The 25,603-nt window shown below is 36.8% G+C and overlaps 1 protein-coding gene across 1 annotated transcript in view; it reads left to right on the plus strand.

Annotated features, from left to right (window-relative positions):
- Positions 1-25,603, plus strand: part of LOC135757736 (cadherin-22) — a 207,128-nt gene that overhangs the window by 134,748 nt on the left and 46,777 nt on the right. Inside the window, exons 4-8 of the mRNA XM_065272413.2 lie at positions 1,823-1,942; positions 9,495-9,662; positions 12,808-12,995; positions 13,166-13,422; positions 16,056-16,192. Coding sequence (XP_065128485.1) covers positions 1,823-1,942; positions 9,495-9,662; positions 12,808-12,995; positions 13,166-13,422; positions 16,056-16,192 — 870 coding nt within the window. The remainder of the gene's footprint in view (positions 1-1,822; positions 1,943-9,494; positions 9,663-12,807; positions 12,996-13,165; positions 13,423-16,055; positions 16,193-25,603) is intronic.

Here is a 25,603-nt window from a genome sequence, read left to right on the forward strand (position 1 = left end):
CGAACATGAAGTCGTTTAAGCTAAACTCTGGCTGTGCACGCGCACTATCGGATATGCGCAACGCGCTTTCAAGTTCAATGTGGCAATCCAGTCGAATTAATCATATGCAGTAAAGATCACGTCAAGAATGAAAACATGGTGCTGGGTTTTGTTGTAAAAAGAATTGGCAATCTTAGACTTTATTCAGTCCACAAGAAAATTACCACACTTCCAGCATATACGGTGAAATCATGTAGTATTAGCAATGTATGACGTCACTTACATCATTTTAAAGAGAATCCAAGCATTATGTAGACATGACATTTATCTTCTGATGTATGAAAAGTATTCGTTAAGTTACAGTTATTTTTCTGACGCGTTTTGAAAAGACATCACTGATGGACATATAAGAACGCGCATTATTTTCTTAATTTTGTGAAAAGCACAACATTCAGTTTTTATAGACACACAAAAAAATGACACTTTAACGTTTTAAATTATGTATAAATCATATCTGTATGTCCAAAATCAGCAGAGTAATCCAAGTCTCTTTGCGCAGTGATTGAAAAATAAAGAGTTTGCGCCGCGGCAGGGAAGGTTAATATTCAGAATGTTTTTAACAATGTGCTGCGCTGTCACACGTCGAAAATAAACATAGCGATTAAGTGAAAGTAGCGCATTAAATTTGGGGTGGCACACGGGGTGGCCAGTGCCATGTCAAGGGTGTCCAGTGCCACCCTGGACACCCCTCTGGCTCCGCCACTGGTGACCACATCCGAAAAGGATTAATATAATCCTTATAAAAGTTATACTCCAAACCATCTAAAGCCGTAAAACATCTATGAATGACATTAAAGTTATTTGCCATCAGTTTATTCATCACATGACTTGTGTGTCTCGGGGGGTGGGGGGGGGGGTTACTGATACTTGTATGGTGTGTCTGACAGATGTGATTACTGTTTTTTTAAATGACTAAATAAGGATAAATGTCTGCATATCCCATATGGCAACAAATATATATTTTAATATATTTTTAATTGTAATCCAAAATATACCAAAAATGGCAAAAAAAATTACATTTGCTGAAATATATTTTGAAATAATTTTACAAAAATATATTTTTCGGCCTTTTTTGTCTATTTTGAAATATCTTTTAAAATAAATACATTTTAATGCATTAAAAATATATTTGACCCTCCATATATTTCAATCCAAGGAATTATATTCACGTCGCATTGGAAAAAAAACGTAAAAAATATACTTTTTAAATTTACTTGTATTTAGCATACATTTAAAATATTTTTTGACAAAGAATACATATTTGCCATATGGAATGTGAAATTAAAAATGTTTTTGCCTGCCCTTGAAACACATTTTGAAATATATGTTGATATATGAAGGTTAAAACAAAATATATTTTCTAATTCGAAAATTTTTTAAATTGAGCATTACTTTCTACAAAATGTTTTTAGCATATATTTAAAATATATTTTTGTCCAGAGAACTTAATTTTTTTTGCAGCATGGGATATACTGTTGTGTAAATATTAGTAAGTTTTTGTTTGATACTATTCCTTTAAATTGTTTCTGTCTTCCTCTCTTATGCTGTGCTTTTCCAACGTTTTCCCTCAGGAATGAAGCCCATTAAGCTTTACAGGCTTTGAGTTTTGCTTTAGTTAATTGTGTGACTAAATGTAAATATTTGCTTTGCATACCATAGGGGGTTCAGAAATGGCATTGATAACATTTACTTAAAATGCTTAATACGAGACTAATTTAATCAACAAAAGATGATCGTCATTAATCGCAAACTAATGTGAAAGCACTGTATGGTTTTTCCACAGGTACTTCGGTTATGAAGGTTATGGCCTCAGACGCCGATGACCCGACGTACGGCAGCAGTGCCCGGATAGTTTACAGCGTTTTGGAAGGAGAACGATTCTTTACTGTTGACCGACAAACCGGTAAGATCCTGCATACTGTATATTTTCATATAGTTTCTTGCTAAAAGAGTATTATATATATTAAAGCCTTTATTTTCATTGTACAGCTCTGTAAATATATTTTTTGTCATATTATGTAACATTATAAGCCAACAGTGATTGGTGTTTTCTTTCATTTATTTATTTTATTTCATTTATTTTTGGACATCTATAAAATGTTCACTGAAAGTTCAAATGTAGCCTTGTTTTAGCTTAGGCTATGTTTGGATACCTATTAGACGTTGTTTAAATGCAAACTGCTTGCTGGTTAGCAATGAACGCTTTTTGTAGTCTAGTAGATGTTTTTTATGATGTTTTTAAAGGACACAATACTGTAGTACATACTGATAAAATTTACCACAAAGGCTCCCAAGAAACTCAATTTCCTACTTGTAATGAGTAGAAATGTTGCTGCATGAAATAAATATGACATGAACAAAGTGCACGTGTTTTAATCATGCTGGAAATATTAACAGTATTAAATGAAAAAAAAGTCATAATGGTCTTTCCTTGCTCTCATCTTCACCTCTCATATTGTGCTGGTGTGTAAGTAAACGTGGTTTTTCGAGATGCTGACATAACGGGAGTGTTTTGGGATCATCTAAGCTCCGCTTGCCTGCGGATATTCCCCGGGGACCAATCGCTAAACTTTTAATGATTTCTTTTTCGGGGGCAGTGGGCGCGAGACCCGTGCCCGCCAGATGATAAATGACTTCTCCTCTGCCATGTTTGCTTCTGGACTCTGTGTTTTTAGACGCTTTTTCCTCACTGATCTGAGAACAGCCAGATGCACTGGAATAAGAAGCGCTTCATGTTTTTCTTGCGACTCCCCCATTAATTTCTCCGAATCACTGGTTGGTGTGTTTAGTCTTTGCCACTGGGTAAATAAAGCTGCGAGTTTGATACTAATATCAGTTTATTAGATCCCATGTTAGTTGTTTTTGTTGTTGAACTCTGGGTTTGTCGAATCTGTTTGATGATTTTCTCTAACAAGAGAAGCGTTTTGAGCTCCCGACTGACCGTCTTTACAGACCCCCTGATATCAAATTAAAGTTTTGTGGCTTTTATTTAGACCCAGTTAGCTTTGAATTTGTATGCTTGTGTACTCCTATTGAACTTTTAGCCACTATAGTGATTTAAAAATAAATATGATTAATTATGTTTCATGAGAAATCATCTTATTCTTAGATGTTTTGAATCATTTTAATTGAAGACTTTTTCATATTGCCAAACCTGAGCTCACTTTAATATCGTTGAGATCTCTCGTGAAAACTCTCAAAAAGAAATGTGAGATTACTGTCTTTTTCCACAAGAAACATCCCTTTCAGCCTGGTCTTACTGTTAATACTTAGTATTACTGTAACATGTAACTTTTAAAAACACAAAACATGCTATTTTGTACATTTAAATAGTTGCTAAAGCATACAATGTAGACGTATTTGCAACATTTATTTGTAGCTTTATTAAGTGTTTACAACTACAAAATCTTTCATACAATAAAGTTTGCTGTATATTTAACCTTTAACTATTTTATCGATAATGTTACCACCCAAACCTTACCCTAAACCCAAACCTTTTTATAATTTTTTTTTAAATACGTTATGTATTCTTTTTATATTATGCAATGTTATGGACAGAAATGTGTAGGAAAAAAAGCATTTAAAAGCTATTTTAGCTGCTAATAAAGTCCTACCCAAATGGTTAATTAAAATAATGTATTGTTAGAAATAAAAAGCATTTATTTATTGCAAAATTTCAAAAGCAGTACCAAACGTAGTTAAAACGATGAGAGAAATATTAAAGTTTTTAATCCACGATAACGTTAATCCAGCTTTTCTCTGTCAAGACACGCATTTAAATTTTTAAAATACATCGACTGAAAGATGGCAATGTCGCAAATTTGTAACAGCACGCATCAGCTAATGAGCGTTTATATCAGTGCCATAAAGCTATGTGTCGTAAAACTTCATGAGGCGCAATATTTCAATTCAGATTTATAACGAACACAAGATTGGACGTTTACGTTCGCTGATGAGAACTGGGATCAAGATCGCTGGATAAAGGGCTGAATTTGGATCTGTTCCTCACAATTGTATGAATTTAAATATTACAAAATGGTTAAATGATTTCAGAAATGTGTAGTCTTGTTTAATATTTTGTAATTCTATAAAAGTCATGAACATTTAATTTGGTAAATGTGTAAAGTGTCTTAAAGGGGACATATCATGACAATCTGATCTTTTTCATGTTTAAGTGCTATAATTGAGTCCCCAGTCCTTCTATCAACCTAGAAAATGTGAAAAAGATCAACCCAGTAACTTAGTTTTGGTAAACCATTCTCTGCAAACATGAGAAAAAATAACTCCCCTTGTGATGTCAGAAGGGGATAATACCGCCCCTTTATCTGCACTATCCAACCACGGCACTGGCATTTAGTGCAGGGATCAGCTCATTTGCATTTTAAAGGACACACCCAAAAAGAGCACATTTTTGCTTATACCTACAAAGGGCAATTTTAACATGCTATAATAAAATTTCTATAGGATATTTTGAGCTAAAACTTCACATGCGTACTCTGGGGCATCTTTAAAAAGTCTTGTAAAATGTCCTCTTTAAATAAATAAGTCAGAAAATACACTTTTCCAATATTTATGAATAGAAATACATACAAATCTATTCATCTGTAAAGCTGTTAATACGTAAATAATCTAAGTTTTAATCATGTCAGTGTGTTTTTAAGCATAAGTGAATGTATGTGTGGTACAACCACACTTTACAGAAAAAATACACACTTATTCTCATGAGATCACGTTGTCCCTTTAGCACGAGTCTCCATTTAATCACGCTGTGTCTAGGAGGAAGAATTGAAATATTAAAGAGATCCCATTCGTATTTTCTCTTTCTTATTGGCCGCTCAAAGCAAAGTCAAGCCATACAGTACGTCCACACAGGACACCCACAGTTTCTTTACACGCCTTTCAAGTTGAGCCAAACTTCAGTTAGCACGTGTACTGGATCTGACCTGAGGTCAGGTGCTTTATATGTGTGAAGAGCAGAAGTGAATTGTGACTTCTCCTAAGCTCTCGACTCATGAAAGCACAGTTCACCTCTTTAGCATGGAGCTCTGTGCACAGATGTGTCGTGCCACACAAACATTGCCGGTGGCTATCGGCTCCTTACTGGGAATCCACTTCCCCGGCTGTGTGACTACATAAGCAGAGAGTAAAAGAGAGGCGGATAGAAACAAAAGAACAAAAGGAAATAGACACAGACAGCCAGACAAACGTTTGTTTGTTGATGCACAGACCCAAAAGGGATTGCGTGAGTTTTTCATCTTCTTTTTATTTCCCCAAAGAGATGTTCAGATGGAGAAACATGTCATATCTTCTAATGTCTCACTATTGAGCTGTTTGGAGCATGTCCATGTCGTATTTTACACACAAAATAAAAAAAATATACATTTTTATTAATTCATAAGTATTTATTGGATCATTTTACACATGCTCAGATTAATTTGGGTAAAATTAATAAAAGACAATTTGTTGTGGGATTCATTAGTGATGTAGTACTAGAGTCCGGTCTCCGACTCGAGACAGGTCTCGAGAACGATTTCTGCTTTCTCGGACTCGTCTTGTACTTGTTCCTTCAAAGACTCTGTCTTGACTCGGTCTCTACTCCTAAAGGACTCGGTCTTTAGTCAGACTTGCTTCCTCAAAGACTCGGTCTCGACTTGGACTCGACTGTATTTGAAAACCAATGGACTCGGTCTCGACCTTTCAAAGACTCGGTCTTGACTCAGACTTGCTTCCTCAAAGACTCGGTCTCGACTTGGACTCGACTGTATTTGAAAACCAATGGACTCGGTCTCGACCTTTCAAAGACTCGGTCTTGACTTGAACTTGCTTCCTCAAAGACTCGGTCTTGACTCAGACTTGCTTCCTCAAAGACTCGGTCTTGACTCAGACTTGCTTTCTCAAAGACTCGGTCTTGACTCGGACTCGACTGTATTTGAAAACCAACGGACTCGGTCTCGACTCAGTCTCGACCTTTCAAAGACTCCGTCTTGACTCAGACTTGCTTCCTCAAAGACTTGGTCTTGAGTCGGACTCGACTGTATTTGAAAACCAACGGACTCGGTCTCGACCTTTCAAAGACTCAGCCTTGACTCAGACTGGCTGTATTTGAAAGGCAACGGACTCAACTTGGTCTCAACCCTTCAAAGACTCAGTCTCGACTCCTAAAGGACTTGGTCTTGACTTAGACTTGCTTCCTTAAAGACTCTGTCTTGACTCGGACTCGACTGTATTTGAAAACAAACGGACTCAGTCTCGACTCGGTCTCGACCTTTCAAAGACTCGGTCTTGACTCAAACTTGCTTCCTCAAAGACTCGGTCTTGACTCGAACTTGGTTCCTCAAAGACTCGGTCTTGACTCGAACTTGCTTCCTCAAAGACTCGGTCTTGACTTGGACTCGACTGTATTTGAAAACCAACGGACTCGATCTCGACTCGGTCTCGACCTTTCAAAGACTTGGTCTTGACTCAAACTTGCTTCCTCAAATACTCGGTCTCGACTCGGACTCAACTGTATTTGAAAACCAACGGACTCGGTCTCGACCTTTCAAAGACTCAGCCTTGACTCAGACTGACTGTATTTGAAAACCAACGGACTCAACTTGGTCTCGACCCTTCAAAGACTCAGTCTCGACTCCTAAAGGACTTGGTCTTGACTTAGACTTGCTTCCTCAAAGACTCGGTCTCGACTCGGACTCGACTGTATTTGAAAACCAATGGACTTGGTCTCGACCTTTCAAAGACTCGGTCCTGACTCGAACTTGGTTCCTCAAAGACCCGGTCTTGACTCAAACTTGCTTCCTCAAAGACTCGGTCTTGACTCGAACTTGGTTCCTCAAAGACTCGGTCTTGACTCGAACTTGCTTCCTCAAAGACTCGGTCTTGACTCGGACTCGACTGTATTTGAAAACCAACGGACTCGATCTCGACTCGGTCTCGACCTTTCAAAGACTTGGTCTTGACTCAAACTTGCTTCCTCAAATACTCGGTCTCGACTCGGACTCAACTGTATTTGAAAACCAACTGACTCGGTCTCCACTCAGTCTCGACCTTTCAAAGACTCAGCCTTGACTCAGACTGGCTGTATTTGAAAGCCAACGGACTCAACTTGGTCTCGACCCTTCAAAGACTCAGTCTCGACTCCTAAAGGACTTGGTCTTGACTTAGACTTGCTTCCTCAAAGACTCGGTCTCGACTCGGACTCGACTGTATTTGAAAACCAATGGACTTGGTCTCGACCTTTCAAAGACTCGGTCTTGACTCGAACTTGGTTCCTCAAAGACCCGGTCTTGACTCAAACTTGCTTCCTCAAAGACTCGGTCTTGACTCGAACTTGGTTCCTCAAAGACTCGGTTTTGACTCGAACTTGCTTCCTCAAAGACTCGGTCTTGACTCGGGCTCGACTGTATTTGAAAACCAACGGACTCGATCTCGACTCGGTCTCGACCTTTCAAAGACTTGGTCTTGACTCAAACTTGCTTCCTCAAATACTCGGTCTCGACTCGGACTCAACTGTATTTGAAAACCAACGGACTCGGTCTCGACCTTTCAAAGACTCAGCCTTGACTCAGACTGACTGTATTTGAAAACCAACGGACTCAACTTGGTCTCGACCCTTCAAAGACTCAGTCTCGACTCCTAAAGGACTTGGTCTTGACTTAGACTTGCTTCCTTAAAGACTCTGTATTTGAAAACAAACTGACTCAGTCTCGACTCGGTCTCCACCTTTCAAAGACTCTGTCTTGACTCAGACTTGCTTCCTCAAAGACTCGGTCTTGACTCGGACTCGACTGTATTTGAAAACCAATGGACTCGGTCTCAACTTGGTCTCGACCCTTCAAAGACTCAGTCTCGACTCCTAAAGGACTTGGTCTTGACTTAGACTTGCTTCCTTAAAGACTCTGTCTTGACTCTGACTCGACTGTATTTGAAAACAAACGGACTCAGTCTCGACTCCAACGGACTCGGCCTTTAACCTTTCAAAGACTCTGTCTTGACTCAGACTTGCTTCCTCAAAGACTCGGTCTCGACTCAGACTCGACTGTATTTGAAAACCAATGGACTTGGTCTCGACCTTTCAAAGACTCGGTCTTGACTCGAACTCGACTGTATTTGAAAACCAAAGGACTCGGTCTCGACCTTTCAAAGACTCTGTCTTGACTCAGACTTGCTTCCCTTAAAAGACTCGGTCTTGAGTCGGACTCGACTCTATTTGAAAACCAATGGACTCGGTCTCGACCTTTCAAAGACTCGGTCTTGACTCGAACTTGCTTCCTCAAAGACTCGGTCTTGACTCGGACTTGACTGTATTTGAAAACCAACGGACTTGGTCTCGACTCGGTCTCGACCTGTCAAAGACTCGGTCTGACTCGGACTCTGCCTCGCCCCCATAACTAGGATTCATAACAGAGAAGTTTACTAGATAAAGCATAAATGCACAAGTTATCATATTGATGTTTTATAGTCTTTAAATGATAGTGACTGTGATCATATAAATGGTGTAATTCTTGTGTGTAAACATTATAATATTCTGTGCAGTCGAGCTCCTGGTCCAGGAATCAAAATCAGCAGTGTTACCTGGCAAGACCTCAATTATTCTCCGTTGCCATGGTGTTGGTTAGACACAGGCATTGAAATAATGAATATGGTAGAAGACACATGACACTCCTGCTGTTTGCAGCGTTTGTTCGTTTCAAATTATAAGACGAATCTAAATCTGACTGATTTCACAAAGATCACAAACATCATCTCATGTTACATGCATTTAAACCTCTAGTTTGATTTTCAGTCATGATCTCTCATCATGTGATATTCATACAGTAAATAAAATGTCAGCCTGTTAGATGTAATATCATTTTTCACTTCTCACACAGAGCCAGAATACAAAAACAGTCATCATCCAAAACAGTGTGAATAAAGCCAATGAGAAGTGTGAAGGATTGGAGTTTCTCCTAAAAAGGATCAAAATTTCTGTCAAACTTTCCATCAAGTTGTTTCAAACCTGCATACTGTATGTTTCATGAGTGTTGATTATTTTTCTGTAAAACACACACCTGACCTGCCAAATGTCTTAAAATAACCACCAGAGCAATGTCTTAGCAATTTCTGTGGAAACTAAATAAATACAGTTTTACGTTCTTCATCATGACCTCCAGTTTGGGAATCTGCTGTCAACTAAATTCAAGCTGTTTGGCATCTCGGCAGAGACTGCAGCGTTTACTCTCTACTTATGCAAATTACAGATTGCTGACATGGCACGAGGAACTTGATAACAATGACTTTTTTCATGAATAGGTTACTCTTTACTTGGTGGCACTTAAATTTTCCATTATTTTTTTTTTAATTGGAGTTCATTATAAAACACAAAAGATCTATTTGTGACTTTAAGCAGCTAATGTTGCTAATGTGACCTTTAAACACGTTCATCAATCTCTCTCTCTCTCTCCTCTCTCTCTCTTAAGGACTGATCCGGACAGCCGTGGCGGATCTGGATCGTGAGACACAAGACCGTTATGAGCTGGTTGTCAAGGCAACAGATATGGCAGGCCAAATGGGTGGTCTTTCTGGCTCCACCACGGTGACCATAGTGATTACGGATGTTAATGACAACCCTCCACGCTTTCCTCAAAGTGAGTGTGCATTTTGTGTCACATCATGTCGTCAGCCGTGCCCTTTCAGCAGAATGTTTTGTTTTGAGCACAAGCACAGAACACTGGGGTCCGGGGTTTTTACCCTGCAACAAATCCAGGAATATCATGGAAATACAGTATGTGAAATCTTGGATGTCATGTCAAGTTAACCAAGTGTTACAGACAGCATAGGGCCTCTTCTTCACATCTTAAATGACATTTGGAAAACTGTTTGAAAATTATTTCCAATGTGGCTCTTGATACAGGAATGAAACTTCACCTTTTAAGAGATTAATTTTAAATTGCTTCATGCAGCCATGATGTCTGTAATGTTTAGTGCTGTACTGTTTGTGCGATCATCTCATTTAGGTTGTGATGATTCATTCGGTTGTCTGTGGTTGCGATCTTAACAGAGAAAAATGGGTGACTTATCAAAATGAACCATGGTTTTACTACAATAAAAAACATGCACTGCAATGATTTTCAAGAAAAAAAAATATTATTATTTTTGTCTTGTTTTCAGTAAAATATAATTTTTTTTTAAACTAAGATGCTTTTTCTTGATGAGAAAATGTCCTTAAGAAAATAAGTCTAGTTTTTAGACCAAAAATATTTTGCTTACCCCATTGGCAATTTATTTATTTATTTTTTTTGCTTGTTTTATGCACAAAATCACTTATATTTGATATTTTTGGCTTAAAAACTAGACTTATTTTCTTGGGTCGTTTTGCTCATCAAGACAAAGCATCTTCATTTAATAATTTTTAGATATTTTTACTGAAAACAAGACAAAAATACTAAGAATTTTTTTCTTGAAAATCATTTTTTGCAGTGTGGTTACTTAAGTTAAACCATGATTACCACAAAATATCCATGGTTATGGTAATAAAACCATGGTTTTGCCAATGGTAAACAGACCTTGATTAAATTCTTGTCATTCAATGTGAACGTTAATAAATTAAAATGCCTTTAAAAAGGATACGACGACTGCAACATCCCATACGGGAAAAAATATTTATTTGGCCAAATATATGTTTTAAGTATAGGCTACGTACATTTAGTAGAAAATAAAGCTTAATTAAATATATTTTTAGATTTGAAAATATATATATTTTTAACCTTCAAATTTGAGAATATATTTCAAAATGTATTTCAGGGGCAACAAATACATTTCTAATTTTACAACCCATACAGCAAAAAATTACATAAAATATCAAATTATAATTATATTTTTGTGGTTGAAAAAATATTTAATTTTAATAGTTTCAAATCTGCCATGATTACAGGTTTGTAACATACTTTTTTTCTTCCAAATGCTTTAAAAAATATTTATTTTTAAAATGTATTTCAAAAGTGTAAAACTATATATCGCTGACAATATTTTTGTAAACATATTTCGAAACATATTTCATTAAATATATTTTGGCCATTTTTGGTATATTTTAAAATCCGTTTTAAAAAATTGTCATATGGCATTTACATATTTTTATATCTGCAAATTCCAGACTGTATATTAGGAACACTGTAAGGGTTTGCTTTGGCTACAAATAAAGTAATGCAAACGCTTTTTTTAGTAAAATCCGCTGTTATGAGAGGACACATTGTGCGAGCGAGATGCAAATTATAAATAAACACGTTGACAAATTGTGTTTGTACTAGGGCTGTCAAAAGATTAATCACGATTAATCGCATACTAAATAAAAGTTTGTGTTTGCATAATATGTGTGTGCACTGTGTGTAATTATTTTGTATATATAAGTTCACACACAATGATGCATGTATTTTAAAAACATTTACATACATATATATATATATATATATATATATATATTTATTTATTTATTTATTTAAATTTTGATCTAATTGATATTATATATAAAAAATACATATTTTTGTTTCTTAAATGTATACATGCGTGTGTGTGTGTTTTCATACAAACTTTAATTTTGTATGCGATTATTAATCGCATGCGTGATTAATCTTTTGACAGCCCTAGTTTGTACATACTTTTATTTATTAATCCAGGCTGAAACTAGTTGCATTTTTAGGTGATGATAAAGGTTTGTTCTGATTTTATCCCCAGTTGCTTTGAATATTAGTCCACGTGTTTGTGCACGACACACAAACATATTCAAGGTTACTGTAATGTAGTTTCTGTAGTAGAGCACTCTGTACAAACATCACGCCCGTGGTTAAATAAAAAAGCACTTTGTCTCTTGGTCACAGATCAGAATGAACCTGGTGATGTTTTACACGATGACTGACGCTGTGTCTCTGTGTTTAAGTTGTATGTTAGCAGTCCCGCTATATTAAAAGGAAATGAAGCACATTGTGTGTCATGTTTTTACTCTGTTCTGCGGTTGTTTTATTCTTTCTTCTTCTCACGAGGGAAGAGAGACATTAGATTTACTGCAGTAAAGAGCCTCGCTGCGAATCACTTACAGCCCTGATATCATTTTTCATATCCACACGACTCTCTCCCTTTTTTCCCTTTTCATTCTTTTCAAAAGCCTCATTTATGCCAGTTTTACTCCGGCATGTAATTCATTAGGCTCTGCTTTTTGTATCGTGCGCCAAAATGAAATCCGTGCGGTCTTTTGTGTGACACACGTAGCACTCAAACATATTGCACATTACTATAGGTGGCTCTTATACAAGTCCTGAATGCTTATTAGCACAAGCACAAAGTGTTGTTAAGTACAGTGAGCTGTATAGTGCTTGTCAATGTGCATTTGAATGATTTGATTAGCTGCGTTACCATTACCATCTATTTTGCGCAAATTGAAATTGGGAATTGAAAGTACGGCCAATGGAAAATCCGTCAATTTCCCAAAAACTTCCCCAAAGTTTTTTTTTTTAGATAATACTCTTACGTTTCCTTTGGTTAAAAATAGTGCTAGTGTGGCATATGTGATATTAGTAAACCTACCAACAACAGTCAACGTGATGTTTGCAATAACTTATCTTATTTTTACTTTATTATACTTTAAAACTTACCTGCTTTTATTTAACATTGTAAATTGCAGCAATGACTGTTTGGTACATCATGAAAAAAAACATTAAGAGAATAGTGTAGATCAAATATCAAGATTCAAAATAATTGTTTTTGTGACATTAAAAGTGACCTTAACTTCTTGTCTAACAGAGATGTATCAGTTTTCGGTGTCAGAAGGGGCAGACGTTGGGACGCCGGTGGGCCGTGTGATCGCGACAGACGCGGACATGGGCGAGAACACGGATATGAGTTACCTGATCAAAGATGAGGAGGGGGGCGAACTTTTTAAGGTCTCCACAGACAGTGACACACAAGAGGCCGTGATCACCATCAAAAAGGTAGACGGCGACGTCTCGGCCGGGTCATTTCACGCTCTGATGGGCGACTGTCATGAGTCACACACTGTGATTCTTCATAACACTGTTGTAGAAAAATAACAAAAATTGTACATAAAAAAATCTAATTCTTTTTATTGAGTGCTTTGAATTAATCTGTTTTCTGTCTTCAGCTTCTGGACTTCGAGAGCAAGCGCACACATAATGTGGTCGTCGAGGCCATAAATAAACACGTTGATCCTCGTTTTGTGGACCTTGGAACTTTCCGGGACCAGACAATAGTGAGGGTCAGCGTGTCGGATATGGATGAAGCTCCTGTCTTCTTTCCCTCCACTGGCACCATCTTGGAAGTTCAGGAAGATGCTCGTGTAGGAGCTCTGGTTGGGATTGTAACCGCGAGAGATCCAGATATGGATAACGTTCCTATCAGGTAAGATCCATCAGAAGACTGTCCATCATTACCTGTGGAAATATATCATTTGTTTTCTGGAGCAACTAATTGATCAGTCTGTGCCTTCAGGTTTAGAGGATTAAAGTCAACAATAAAAAATAGCCTTTATTTGCTCCATTTACATTCCTGATATTGCTGTGCTTAAATCATCGTCCCTTATGAGGGAACTTCACGCTGCGTCACAGAGCTGACACTTTGGGAACACTTACAGCGTGATGGCGTCTGAGTAAAGATATCAAATTCGACCAATGGTTGGGCGTGACATCATAGGTGGAAGCCAGAGAGCTTAAAAGGGCAAAAGGAATGCCCACTTTAGCTGGCATATGTTGAAGCGTGTGTACAGATACGTCGAAAGAATGACAAAGGAGACGCAGCGTCTCGTTCCCTTCTCAGGAAACAAAGGTTACATACATAACCTAGAGAAGTTTTGACCATACGGTTTGTAATTGGTTGATAGGGATGAAGTTTCAGGATGCTGTCATGCTTGAATAATCACTCCAAACAAAACACACAGAAACTAAAACTTTACTCTGCTTTAGTGGTCCTAAATGGAAATGGCACTGTGCAGCAAAACACTGAAGCGATGGATCTTACTACAGTTTTACATTTGAATACATCCCAAACTTTGGCAGCAATGAAGCCACCTCAGCTTTTTCATCACAGTACACCGCTTTTCCTGACTGAAGGCCCACATCGGATAAAGCGTACGGCAAAACGCCAAATTTGTTTATGCGTGTGAGTGTTTAGAGCCTGGCAACAGTCCACATCCCTTTAGTTTAGACAAGAATCAATTTTCACTATTGAACAAGCCTATTATTGAAGATATACAGAGTCATGGAAGCGTGGCCAAGAGAGGCTCCTGAAATGTGCTTTCCCATTATGCTATAGGCACCTTGGCACACACGTTTATCATCCCCCATCCCTCTTAAAAACACACACGCACATAAAAAAAAAAAGCTTTTTCACCTCTAGGCATCGGAAAGCACGTCAGACGTCTGTGCGATTACAAAAACTTCCTATCTGTCGTTATGCGGAGTTGTGTAGGGTGCCTTTGCCATACAGAAAGGCACCCATTGTGTTTTGCACCTCCATTTTGGTCCCACAATTCAACATCGTGATAGACGACTTTATTCTCCAGAGCACAGAAATATGATTTAGTCATTGCCACAGCTCAGAGGGGACACGCAGGGAAGTAAAAAGCTTTGGCTGGCTGTATAGTTTCTCTCTCTAACACACACACACACACACACACACACACACACACACACACACACACACACACACACGCACACACACACAAACACACACATACACAAAGCCTTTGCAAATTACCACTATTAAAAATGCATGAGGCTGTGTTCAGAGTGCTCCAGGTGTTATAAAGCACAGAGCAGTGGCAGGCAACTTGGCTGGTTGGCTGGCACACATCCGCTCGTGGCATCGAGCCCATGCCCGTCGGTACCACTTTAATCATCTGCATTGGACTCGGCTAGCGAGCGAGGGTTAGGCCCTGGGCCCCATCATTCTTTCTTGTGCCCGTGTCACCAGGTACCGACGTGGCATCCAGGGACCAAGCCCTCAGAAACCAGCAGCAAAAACTCACCGTCTATGGACAGAAAATATTTGTTTGTTTTCTTTCAGCTGTGACTTACAATGAGCTCCAAGAGAGAAATAGATGCAGTGGTGCTGTTTTATTATTTCTGGTTTTATATTTATATTTTTGGGGCCACAACTTTTCGTTTAGATTCAAGATTTTTTGGCAGATATTAACTCTGAGAACATGTTTGGAAAGAGAAACAGATACGCCTAATCAGATTGACCCAACCATCCTAGGAACAAGTTTAACATAATAGTTCAACTCTCTCTGTGTACATAACTATGCATTTATATTAATATAATGCATAACTCCAACAACCCAAAGGCTTTTAAAATGAACAGTGGCTGTACTTGTGATTTTTTTCATGACAATTAAAAGCCAAAAGGAATTATGTAGTTGAATAATCTATTCTGTCTAAATCGAGAATCTTGTGGAGTTTAATAGTTTCTTCTGAATCTTCCCCCCCTGGGCTTTTTTACTTTTCCGAAATGCGCCTCAACCTTTGGCAAATCATAATAAGCAGAAGGTAAAAGAAGAAGTACAATTAACCTGCATAATTTTAAAGCCCAGCAGGTGTTCAAAATTGAAACGAGAAAAGAAAAATGACGTAAAAACTGCCTTTATTGATGGTTGCTGTGTGTCGGTGGAGTTTATATTCGCCGTGTGTTTTTAAGGCTATGTGAAATATGAATCATTTGTTTGAAGAGGGAGATTGGAGGGGAGTGACTGCAGTTTGTTTTCTGAGACCCTTTTCTCAATATCTTCATTCTTGTTTTAGGTTTGTGCACTTAAAAATCAATCGTTTGCTGCTCTGACATTTATTTCAGATGCTACAATGTCTTAAAAAAAAAAAAAAATATTCAGATATTTTTTATGTTTTGCACAGTGGAAAAAAACATCATTTTTGCCATTTGAAGTCACGATTTTGTTTTATGTAAAAAGGTATAAAACTAAAGTTAAAGAATAAACTGTGGCTGCTTTTGTTGACTCTAATATCCACTATTGTATATACCAGGTTCTCTATAGATCGGATTACAGACCAGGAGCAGATATTTAACATTGACCCTGTAACGGGTGCCATTACTCTTGGAAAGATCTTGGACCGGGAGACGGCCGGTTGGCACAACATCACCGTCGCCGCGGTGGAAGCAGGTACCACCTTCTTTACCCATCAACATCGGTCACAATCCACTGCAAACTCACATTCAGCTCTGATGTCAGACACATTTCATCTTGAGACTGCTTGGATGTGTTCATTGTGTTTTAAGACAATGATAAGATAATGAAGCTAAAGCCGAGCTTATTGTGTGCATATAAACTCTACACAGATAAAAAAAACAAGGATTTGCATATTGTTTGCAAAGTGACATAGATTGATGCAATAATTAAGATATGAAGCTGTGCTGTGGCTTTCAGACAGAGGCCTGGGCATCTACACACGTGACGTACTGTATCTAAATGTCACGGCATTAGATGACAGAATATTAAAGTTAGTGTCATTTATCTAAAAGACAACAGCACAAGATCACTTTTCCAAATAATAATGAATAACCAAACAGCAGATAGCAAATGAAGATTTACTCTCTAGAGTTAAGTGGAATTGAATGAATACATTCACTAAAATCAACAGCATTGCAAAGCAAAGCTTTTACGCTGCAAATTTTTTTTTCTTACGTAGTACTTTTATCTTGTTTTTAGTACAAATATTTAAACATTCTTTAATCAAGATGCATTTTCTTGATGATCAAAAAGACCTTAAAATTAAGACAAGAAATATACAATTTAAGTGAATTTGGTGCAATAGAATAAAAACAATAGTTTATAAGAGTAATAAGAGCTCTTTACATGGTAATGGCATATCGTGAGCCTCAAACACATTTGTTTCCTAATTTTTATGTAAGCCTCGTGCATGCAAAAGACCGCTGGAAAAAAGACCAACCTCATCATAACACCAACTGTGACGTCACAGTCGAGGTGTGCGCCCCCACCTTAAAGTTACAAATAATTACAAAGTTGTTAAAATGCTAAAAACAAAGTTGTGACTGTTAAGCTAGCGCTACATGCTAATTAATGCTTTGCTAGCGTTTAGGCTGAAGTTCTACTATTGACGTTACAGTTACTCGTCAATTCAGAAAAATTTTCTGCCAATGACGAGTTTTTCCGGGAATCAGTTTTTCCACTTTTATCCACCAGGCGCCGCTCTTTCCCAACTTAAAAATCGCAGAAGGAACATTGTAAGAACTACCCTGCTGAAAAAACCAGCATCAAACCAGCATGGACCAGCATGGGAATCATGCTGGTCTATGCTGGTTTAGCTGGTGGTCCCAGCATACCAGCACCAAAACACAACATATGCTGGTATGACCAGCATGGGATGCTGGTACTAATGCTGGTTTAGCTGGTGCTAATGCTGGTATGGTGCTGGTTTAGCTGGTGCTAATGCTGGTGCTAATGCTCTTTTGATGCTGGTTTAGCTGGTGTTCACTAGCAAACCAGCACCAAAACACAACATATGCTGGTCTTGCTGGTATGCTGGTTTTTTCAGCAGGGTATGTTTATGTTTTATGATCACTCTGAATCTGATCTCTATCAAAATTTTGTATTTTTTAAGAAACCTACCCATATTTGAGAGAACAAATAAAAGTAGGATGAAACGTTTTTTTTTTGATGTGCAGAGGGTCTTTTCTTCCATTTGATATTTTGAAGAACATTTTCTGGAAGGCATTAAACTTTTGTGAAAATCATAAAAATTGCTGGGGCTGGATGACAACTTTAAAAAAAAAAATGCTTTTGGAGAAAGAGTTAACAATCTGCAAACAATTAGTTTTTTCTCAAAATTGTATTTTCGTCTGATACAGGCTCAAACATATGAGGTGTGTTTACTAATGTAAGCTACTGACATGAGCCTCAGAGCAGAACCAATCAGAGCAGAGCTCGACATTATTATTCATGACTCTTCCAAATAAGGTAAAATAGACCATTTCATTCAAAGGGTTGTAAGTGGACATGTAAATGTTTCTGGATAATTTTTGCACTTAATAAAGTTACAAACCTTCTGTGTAAATATCAAAGATCAATTTAACAGATTATCTCAATGCATTCTTTGGCACCTTTAAAATAAGCAAAAAAAAATAAAATAAATAAATAAATAAAATATGCCAATGGGGTAAGGATTTTTTTCTTAAAATTAATTGTTCAAGAAACAATTAGTTTTAGATTTTTATACTAAAAACAAGAAAAATACTAAGTAAGAAAGTCATTTTTTTGCAGTGGATATTATGTTATTTTATGAGATGGTTTTAGTGCAACTTAAAGTACAAAGGCTTCTTCAGGCCACCATGCATTTAGTTTATGATTTTAATCTTTCTGGTCTATCTGAATAATGAGCTGAGTTACAGTTACATCATGTGACCCGAGTGTTTTCCTCATGCTACAATATTGCCGTCTGATTTCCGCTCTCTTGGTTCATTTATTTATCTCAATACAAATTGGTGCCATCCAGGGTTGCTCTTTCTAAGAGTTGCATCACATGTTGGGTTTGGTGTTAATTGGACATTTTAAAGTTGAGAAAGAAGCCTTTGTTTTATTCTCAGACGCGGACACCATGGTTTTTTGCCATTAGTCGACAGCTTAATCAAAATTCCCATCAGTCTGTGCTTGTTGCAAGTCGAAATGTATATGAGATCATTGAGCAATGAGGCAAAGAAAGTAAGAGGTTTTTTTATAATTCCCTCATACGAAGATCGTATTTTAAAATTTCACACTTCATTCAAGAGCGTAATGAGTGTTCATCGAAGAGTTACGCTGACGGATCGATGTGTGCAGAAAGTTTCACGCGCCATTGCTGCTGCTATTAGTAAATATGATATTTCAGACAAAATCAAGAACTGCACAGAGCTTCAATATGCCTCGGATGACTTAAAAATAATACAATGTTTTAGTCGTCCTGAACCAGGCCAACACACGCACGCACTTCACTCGAGCGGCTAAAGTCGACTTGAGGAAATGAAATTTTCTTTCCTGTCGTTCAGAAGAAGTTATCAGGGCTTTTTCTTCCCAGAGTCTTGGCACGGCGATTCCAGACGACAATCTGACTGCAGTTTTATGTCAGACGGCCTCGGCTATCAGCTGAGGAAGAGTGACACATAATTTCTGGGAATTTGATAGGGTGTATGATATCAAACTGCAGACAGGATTTCTCTTACCCTCCATCTTTTTAGGTGATAAATAGAGGAGAAACCATCATGTTTTGGCCTTAGGGTAAAGAGATACTACCAACAGTTGTGACTTTATCTAGACAGAAAGGACATTTGCTGTGGCGAGTAATAAAATATGAAGGGAACTGCACTTTGCCTGGACTATGAACAATTTCAAGGCATCCATTGTGAAATTTGCCCTTTCTGATATACTTTAAAACCAGACTTTATTTGGAACAAGAAATTACATCACTTTCCCATTTTTTTTATAAAAGTGCGTGCATCAAAACAAGATTTCACTTTTGGTTAAAATGTAGTTTTTTGTTAAGTTTGTTTTATGATGGAGATGTCAAAGTTTTTTGTCTTCTTGGGGGCATCGATAAAGTTATGATTCATGATTCAAACTGAAGAGGTGTTTATTCAGGTTGACATTTATTGTTCAAGAGCCTGCCGCTTTTTGGACTATCAAACTTGGATTTAGCCAGTTACTAAGTTAAATTTGAGAAAAAATTCTTGTTTATATGCCAAAACCGTTGCTGTTAGGAGAACCTTTGGTGTCGCCAGGCGTGGGTTGAAGACCGACACATTGTTTTGTCAATTTATACAGCGTTTGAAGCTCATTAGGCACGGCCGATCCAAGCGAGAAGCTGATAAAACAAGATGAGTTTAATTTAATATTTAGGCCATAGGTCTGCAGTCTCCGTCAGTTCGACTAATTTAATGCCAACTAACACATGGAAGGTTGAAAATGAACCTCCCACTGGAGCTCTTCTGAGTCATGGCATCGCACCCAAGGCTATGTGAACTTTATTCAGCTTTTAAGAGACAAACATTTGCCTGGATGTGAATCATAAAACAGATTACTTTTCTTCAAACATGTTTGGCAGCGAAACGGTTCCAGCCGTCTGTGAAATCTTTAACTCTGTAGCTTTAAAAGAAGCGCTTTATTGACCTGGATGATGGAAAATTGAAATTCTTTAAAAGTTGTGAGGAAGTGTGTTTATTTATTTCCATATCTTTTATACAAAAAATAATACAAATAATAAGCTGGGTTTACTTAAAATATAGTGCATTATTTTTGCATGTACTTTTTTTAGTAAGTTTTACTTGAAATTTTAAGCAATTGCATAATTGCATGTAATACTTACTTTAAAAAATGGATGCACTATATTTTTAAGTAAATCCAGCCTTTATTTTTTTCAGTTTACTTGATTGGCACATTAAATAATCTGCTGCATATTAAAATTGACCTGTTATATGATCACCAATTAAACTAATAAACTTGGTTCTCCAACCAATCTTTTCAGCACCTTTTTGTTTGTGTTATTTGAGATTTGGCTTCCGGACAATTAAAGATGAGTTAAACTTTTCTGTAACAAACTTTTTTCTAATGCATGTATTGCTTATTTCCTTGTAACTTATAAAAAACTCTTTGTGGTTAAGTACCCTCATGGCACAATGTTGCCCTGTGGCAACAAACAAAAACACTGTCTAAAGCATTATTCGGACCTTAATTGTTTCTCATGAGGATGTCTGTAAAAATATATTTGCATGCCTCCTCCACAATAAAACTCATGCATTTGGATGATGATACATTTGTGGTGGATGTGTGAGTTTATAATTTGAAACACCTGGAAATGCGCTGCACGTGTGCTTAATTACATCATTCCCATGACCAGGATACTTGATTATATGTATATGGGATACTGTTGTGTAATTATATACATTTTAAAATTGAATTTAGCACTTGTTGCTGCTAATAATAGACATTATCAAAGTTTTCTATTTTCAAAAATTTTAAATTTTCTTTATTTATATTCAGCTTCCACTCGCTGTAGTGGAGCGATGATGAAACTTTGTTCCCACTTTTGCATTGTTGGCTTTTATAAACTCAAAGATCTGGATTTGGAGAGCAATTAAATTATCAATAGGTAATTAGACCGGATATTTTTATGTGGGTAGTCGGAGAAAGCACTGACATGCTGGAATTGGATGGCAATAAAATAGGGCTTATGTATTTGTATGAAAATAAAAAAGTCTTTAGACAATTAAACATACTTCTTAACATATACTGATGCACATTTTTTTATTTCAGTAAATTATTTTGTTAAAAAATTATATTTATCTTACCAACTGGTGGCACTGCGGCCCCTACAACTTTGCTTCCAGAAAGACCGGCTCCACCCCCCAACAAAGGTCACAACCACCTCAGCCCCTCATTTCATTTGACAAACATGTCAGGTGATTTTATACATATATGTTTTTATCAAAAATAAAAAATAAACGGGTAGTGTGAGGTCCAAAAAGGCAGATTGTTGCCCGCGGGCAATGCCATGCATATAGAGGGTTAACATGAACTAACAATACTTCTACAGCAATCTTAGTTCATGTTAACTAAAGAATTGACTTATACATTTTTTTATCAAAAGTATAGAAGTTTTAACATTCACAATGAACTAACATGAACAATTCATTAACAATTAAGATGAATAAATACTGGAAAACATGTTAGTTAAAGCATTCACCAATGTGAACGATCATAACTTTATTGTAATGTTTTACTGTTTATTTTTCATATATGTGACTCAGTCTGTGAAAACCTGGCTAACATTGTTTTTTGGAGGATGATTTTTACATAAAATCATCATGCATAATGTAAAAAACATTCATCAAGATGCAAAAGCTTTTTTTACATTTTACATTTACTGAATATTACGATACTGAACAAATATTTTTGCCTTTTTTTTAAAAAAGGACAGCGAAGAGTGACTGGAGATTTATTTTATTTTATTTTTTTGCGTGTACTTTAGCTAAAGAAAGTCACATTTTAAAAATACCAATGAAATGCCTAAAGTGAGATATTTTCTCGTCAATCCATAGTGAATATAGAGGATTTTAATCAGACTAGTAACCTCTTCATTGCCATTAAAGTGAAATGACTGAACCTAAGTATAAGAGCCTGATAAAAATTATGATTTACAAAAAAAAAACATCAGACGCCCCAATCTTGACATATTTAATATTGACTGACTGTGTAAGTTCATGCCAAAGATTGAAATCAAACTTTGATGCTCCTAATCTCATCATTAGATTGAGACTTTAGACTTGATTTTACAGAAAAGGTCATTATGTTATCATCATTAAATTGTCTATTAATACTATGTATTCCTAAGGATCTGGGCCCGGTTCCCCGATAACGCTCACTCTTAGCCCGCTAAGAAGACACAAAAAGATTTATCTTACCAAAGTAACACGCTGCCTCTAAGTACGACGTAACAAAGGCGCTGTCCCAAGTGAAGGTGCTGAATTAGTTGGGATCGATTGCTCAGGGATCGATTTCCACCTCACGCGAAAGTGCATTACGGCGTTAAGAAAGACAACACGTTCTATACAAATGGAACATTACTCATATTATTCCAACATTTATTTTATTGCAGTTTAAGTTATCCGTTAAATATAGACTATTAATTAAATTATCAAATTGTCATTAATACGGGTAGACGAACCGGGTATCCCTTGCTAATCGTCCACCCTCCTTATCCCGTTGTGCCACTTGTGCCGCGACTTGACATGGGTTTAACGACTTTTAAAAATTATGTAATACACTTTTATACTAATGTCTGGGGAGGCGAATTTTTTATTTATTTAGCCACGTCAGGCAAAATGTCAACAGGGTTTAAGTGTTTCCGAATAAAAAAATTGGCATGGACTAAACGGTTACGCGGCCGGTGTTGTGTCGAATTCTGCTTCCCCTATGTTTCCCTTTAGTGTTGTGTTTTTATAGCGTTTTATCACATTATACGTTTATTCTTTAAAGTCTTAATGGCTACTGAGATGTATATGTGTGCATTTATGTCATGTATTTTTATTGTTCTTAATGGTAAGTCGATTATTTTTACACTAATCATATTATATGTATAATATATATGTATTATGTATGCAAACATAACATTTTTAAAACAAACAGTAGACAATAAAATGAAAAAGCCGGCTATATGTTAAAAGACATACCCTACTGTAATATAAAACTGTTAAATGTATGAAATGTTTAATAAATTGTATTATAGAATACATGATAGTATTGCTTTTAAGTATAACCAATTCAAATCTTTAATCTTTCTAAATAAATTATAAATGTAACGTGATGAAAACGCTATTTGCATTTGCGCTGATTTCTAAAAACTGCTGCACAGTGGCACGGCGATAGCATCTTGCGCTCAAACAACACTAAGAGAGAGCTTACGAATGGTCCAGACCAACCTTACGAAAGTGTAACTTACAGAAGATATACTTAGCGTAAGAACGTGTCAGGAATCGTGCCGTAGAGTTAAGAGAGAGGTTAATGAATAGGTTAAGAACTACTTCGAGATAAGAACGTTTTGGGGAACCGGGCCCTGTTTCATTATTTAAATACAGCATCCCTCCTGTTATTTAAAACATAGTCACCATACAACTTTAGTACTTTGTCCCTCACACATCTTCAAACCGGATTGAGAAAGAGGTTTTGTAATATAGTGACCGTCTGGTAACATCTCCAGAATATGAGTGGACATCCAACATCTGTTGGGTGAGAAGCAGAGGCCCAGCATCCCTCTAATCTGCTCATATCTCTTCATATCTCAGACTAGTTAAATTTAGCTCTGATCTTTGCTCTATAACCACAGAGAAAGTATTGCAGGCTTAAGGGTATAACACAATAGAAATCTGTTTCTTATGGATGTCGCACATGGTCTCTGATTAGTGTGTTTCTCTGATATTGGTGTGAGTCTCACAATAACAGATTTTGAAGTATACTAGCAAATAGTTGAAGTTTCATTTCACCCCGAAATAAAGCTGCATCTTCTCCAGTTTTGATTTTATTAATATTTCGATCATTCATTGTCTGCATCGAGATTAGTTCTGACTCTTTAGTTATTTATTTTTTTGTAAATGAAGTTGAAAATCACACTGGCTTGTGGCGTCTACAGAATCGTATATCATCACTTAACAACCTCAAAGCTCATGGTGGCTCTTTCTTGAAAGGTTTATATGTTATCGTTAAAAATCAATTTCACTGTGGGGAAAACGAATGGGATTTTACTTCCGGACGCCTCTGCTGAGGAGCGTCCTGTCATAAATTGCTGTAGGCCTGCGGGGCTTCGTGTAATCTGGGATGATGATGAAGTTTATTTCAGGTTATAACCCGCTGTACCGTATTACATGCTTTTTCTGTTATTCTGTCCAAATGGTTTGCAAATGCAGCTTTTTTCTGATTTTACGTTACATCACAATCAGTATATGTAAATTATGAACTTTACACCCCTGTAAATAAACAAGCAAAATAGTAACCCGGTATTAATTAAAAAGAGCTCATTATGTCTCATTACAGTTAAAATGGTGGTCGCTCTATGGCCTGCAGCGGTGGTGCGGTTCATCTTTCAGTAAATATTTCTAATGAAATAATGAAACGGATTCATTAGTTGAGGATCAGCTGACTCCCAGCACAGACTTGTTTAATTACAAGATAATGTTAGTCGTGTGATCGTAAGTGAAAGTAATTATATACACATTACCCAACCTAATAAAAACACAAAAACAAGATATTTTTATTTCGTTGTAAAGCTTAACAAGGTCGTGATCGAAAATAACTTTGCAGGCTAATTTTAAATGCATTAGTCTGTGTTTATATCATTAATTTCCACTCCAGCATTTACAGTTTCATGTTTGTATTTATAGAAACACATGATCAAAATGTAAAACTGCTAAAAGAAAGTGTACTGCCTTCATTACACAGATTTTTACATTTATGTGGTTGTGAGATGTTTTTTAAATGGGACATATCATGAAAATCTGACTTATTCCATGTTTAAGTGCTATAATTGGGTCCCCAGTGCTTCTGATAACCTACAAAACGTGAAAAAGATGAACCCAGTAATTTACTTTGGGTAAACATTTTCTGCAAGCATGTGAAAATAGCTCATTGAAATTTGGCTCCTCTTTTGATGTCAGAAGGGGATTTTATTATAATAATACCGCCTCTTAATCTGCACTATCCAATCACGGCACAGACATTTATTGCACAGAGAGAAAAATAATTCACAGCACAATTAAGTTTCAATTTCAACAAACCACCATCATGGCGATCAGTGTTTGCATTTCATCACTCATTTGCATTTTAAAGGACACACCGGCATTTTTGCTCACACCTACAAAGTGGTAATTTTAACTCTTTCCCCGCCAGCATTTTTCATAATTTTCACAAAAGTTTAATGCCTCCCAGGAAATGTTCTTATTTAAATATATAAACATACATATTAAATGAAAGAACAGACCCTCTGCTTTCAAAAAAAAAAGTTTAATCCTACCATCATTTATCTCTTTTATCACT

Source organism: Paramisgurnus dabryanus, chromosome 7 (assembly GCF_030506205.2).
Source record: "Paramisgurnus dabryanus chromosome 7, PD_genome_1.1, whole genome shotgun sequence".
Lineage (NCBI taxonomy): Eukaryota > Metazoa > Chordata > Actinopteri > Cypriniformes > Cobitidae > Paramisgurnus > Paramisgurnus dabryanus.